The sequence below is a fragment of the Salvia hispanica genome, chromosome 6 (genome assembly GCF_023119035.1).
Source record: "Salvia hispanica cultivar TCC Black 2014 chromosome 6, UniMelb_Shisp_WGS_1.0, whole genome shotgun sequence".
NCBI classification, from domain to species: Eukaryota; Viridiplantae; Streptophyta; class Magnoliopsida; order Lamiales; family Lamiaceae; genus Salvia; species Salvia hispanica.
Window position 1 is genome coordinate 18,152,132 of NC_062970.1, and position 3,461 is coordinate 18,155,592.

Consider the following 3,461-nt stretch of genomic DNA (forward strand, 5'->3'; position numbering starts at 1 on the left):
CTGAAGACTCATGGGTCCAATCTATTACTTGGATATACTAATTATTTATTGCAGCTCTTCTTTTCTATTTCTAGACACAACATGATTGATCAATATGCGATGCCTTATTTGGAAACAAATATTTAAACTTTGTATTAAAAAATTCAGAAGTTGTCAACGTATTTGATTTATTTTATAAAAGGGCCAGAAAATTATGAGCTAGACAGAGACCTGGAGTTAGAGCGTCACATATATGAAATGAAAATGGTACTATGTGTCAATAAAAAATGATGAGACATGAGTAAATAAAAATAGGAGATATTTTATGATTAAATTAGTCCACGAAATTTAAGTCTTCCTCTTTTGTCTTAATTCTCCAGTTTTTTTTCTCTTTAATTTATGATCAATCAAATCCAATATCTCATTTATCGATTGACTTAATAGTACTTATAAAATATTTTTATTGCAGTTAATAACTACACGTGAGAGTGGGAAGATGGAACTCACTGTGAAGAGGCTGCGATAGATGATATGGAATTGAGTAATGTTAATTAGCAAATTAGTGAGTTAATTTTAGTCGTTTTTAGAAAGTGAGCATGTATATTGTATATTGTGGGCAAATCAACTACTAGTACAATTTCAAATTGAATAGTCCATGTTTTGAGAACTAACTATTCTATTTGTATGGTCGGATTTAATTTGTAAAGCACCAGATAATTCAAACTTTTTTCAAAAATTGCCAAAAAAAATTAAGCTAAACAAACTATACTCAATACAAAGCTCACGATTCTCATATATTTACTCAAAGGCGAAAGAGCACGTATGTATGCCCAATCCGTTGTTACGAACGATACTAAGCTAAATAATACTAGTATGAATTCTTTTTTTCCGTTGGTAGAACACATACTATTATCTACAAACATACAAAATTGAAAAAAAAAAAAAAAAGTTTCACATGATCAAGTAGTCGTGATGATGATAGTCGTCGAAAATCCCGGCGGCGAACACATTGCCGAGAGAATCCGAGGTGGCGGGGGTGGTGGTGGTGTCGTCGGAGCTAGAAATAGGCCGGTCGGGGAGCAGCGTGCCGTCCTCGTCGCGGTAGTCGGCAAGGGCGGCGCCATCCGAGTCCATGTAAGGCGCGATGTCAGAGTTCTTGCCGGTGAGCTCCTGCACCAGCGCCCGGAACCTGGCTTGGCTGGTCCTCACCTTCATGGGGCTCGAGATGTACACTACTTTCAGCGATTCGTCGCGCTTCTTCGACGTCTTCTTCCTCGGCGGCGGCGGCAGTTTATGATCCATTATGTTATGTTTTAATGTATGTATGTTTGATTTGAGAGCAATTGGGAGATGTCATTTTTATAAAGGTGTGGGGTTGTGGATTAATTGGGAAGGTTGTTTCTTAGAAGGAGAAATATAGGATGAGGTGAAAACAGAAATATGAAGGTTGGAGGAAATTATGTTTGCCTTTTACGTATAAAAAAATGACTCATCCGCAGCCTTAAGTGACTGCCGTTTTCTTCCTTTCTTCTTCAATCTTCATAATACTTCTATGTGGCTACAAAAAAATTACAGATATGAGGATTGAAATTCCTACTTTAATCATTTTCGCTTATAGTACAATGAATTGAAGGAGTACTAAGCTATAATATTTGGGCATATGAGTCATATTATCCACAAATCCACTTTTAAAGATCGAAATAGAGATCAAATTAGGGTCATCCATTTTCTTAAGCTTGTGGTTAGGATTAATTTATAATTAATTTAATATTTTACTCAATAAAACTTTTTTATTTTTATTTTTATTTCTTTTATTTTATTTTTTATTAATTTTTTTAATTTTTTTTTCTTCAATAAAAATTTGTTGGAGTAAATAATGAACTAAATGAAGTATGTAATGAAGTAATTTTGACATGTTATTGAAATACATTAATGATACAACAAATTTTAGTGTTAAACGTAAGCGGCAGTAACGAACTATTTTCAATAAATAATGAATCAAATGAATGTTAGTAATGAAGTAAATATGACATTTTATTGAAATACAATGTTAACTTAACATCAAACAGTAGTAATTAGAGGTGCCCTAATTATCTTTCAGTTGAAGTAAATTCTGTATGTAATGAATGCGAAAATTTACTACATAACATACGTTCATTTATTTAATTATGTAGTGAATATAGTTCATTATTTACTCCCGCAAGTTTTTATTGAATAAAAAAAATTAAAAATTAAAAAATTTTAAAAAAAATTAAAAATTAAATTTTTTTTTAAAAAAATTAAAAATTAAATTTTTTTTAAAAAAAATTAAAAATTTAAAAAAAATTAATTTTAATTTTTTTTAAAAAAAATTCTAAAAAAAATTAAAAAATAACGAAAAAAAAAAGTATACATATATATATAGGGATGTACTAGTATAACAACTAATTTTAACGTTACAACGTACATCCAACCACGTGCTGCCATGTGACACGAAAAATGCAATATTGTATACAGAAAAATGCAATACACATTTGTAGAAGCTATAAATGAATTTCGGCGGATTGCATTTTTGTTATATGCAGATTGCATTTTTTATCATTGAGTTATATATATATATATATATATATATATAGGGTTTTAATCTACCAAAAGAAGCCCCTAAGTATAGAAATACAGACCATATATGGTCCGTTAGATCTGGAGATGAATGGCTACGATCTGGATTGGTCAACCATTTCTTTGGGTCATAATAGGAGCGTTCTGTGTCATGAAAGGGTAAAATAGGAATTGCAAATATAATGAACCGCCCTTCCGTTTTTTAAGAGTTGATTTATTGGGATAATTACTCCATATGCTATTAAGTTGATTTTTCAGTTCTCGCACCATTCAATTCATTCTCTCTCACCAAAAATTCATCACAAATTCCAGAAACCGTACAATTTCGACTAAATAGAATCCAAATCGACTGGGAATCAAATTCACCAAAACCCTACAAAACTCTAGGCACATTATCGGCGAAGAGGGTCTCGTCTGGGCATCAAAATCGACTTCAAAATGCAACTTGTCAAGCACGATTGTGGAGCGTCTTCTCCAACCATGGTGGACACAAGATCTTCTCGGACCGCGCCTCATGACGGAAAAGGTTTGTAAGTTTTTTTTTACAGTCTGTCCGAAACCCAAATCTGACCCAAAATTCAAATCCTTTGTTCGGTTGTAACCTAGTCTATCAACGAAATACTGTGAAGACGAAGGCACCGCCAAAACCTAAGGACTAGAAAAGTATGTCGAATACATTTTTTGGGTTATTATTTGATGGAATGAAGTTTTTTAATTCTTTTTGTACACTTTGATTTTTGTTCGTGGGTTTTTTATTAATCTGATTTTTAAAAGTTCGTCACTAAACACTTGGATTTGGTATCCAGGTTAAACATATATGTATGTATATTATGTACCTCTGTTTTCTGAAGAATGAATGAAGGCAGATGTGATTTACTATTATA

At 32.1% G+C, this 3,461-nt stretch overlaps 1 protein-coding gene across 1 annotated transcript; it reads right to left on the bottom strand.

Annotated features, from left to right (window-relative positions):
* Nucleotides 1-930: 930 nt before the first annotated feature.
* LOC125194842 (sigma factor binding protein 2, chloroplastic-like) lies at nt 931-1,281 on the bottom strand. The gene has a single exon (XM_048093059.1). The coding sequence runs from the start codon at nt 1,279-1,281 to the stop codon at nt 931-933; it is 351 nt and encodes a 116-aa protein (XP_047949016.1).
* Between the last annotated feature and the right edge of the window lie 2,180 nt (nt 1,282-3,461).

Excerpts from the sequence above, each read along its gene's own strand:
- LOC125194842 (XM_048093059.1), bottom strand. The coding sequence starts at position 1,281 with ATGGATCATAAACTGCCGCCGCCGCCGAGGAAGAAGACGTCGAAGAAG.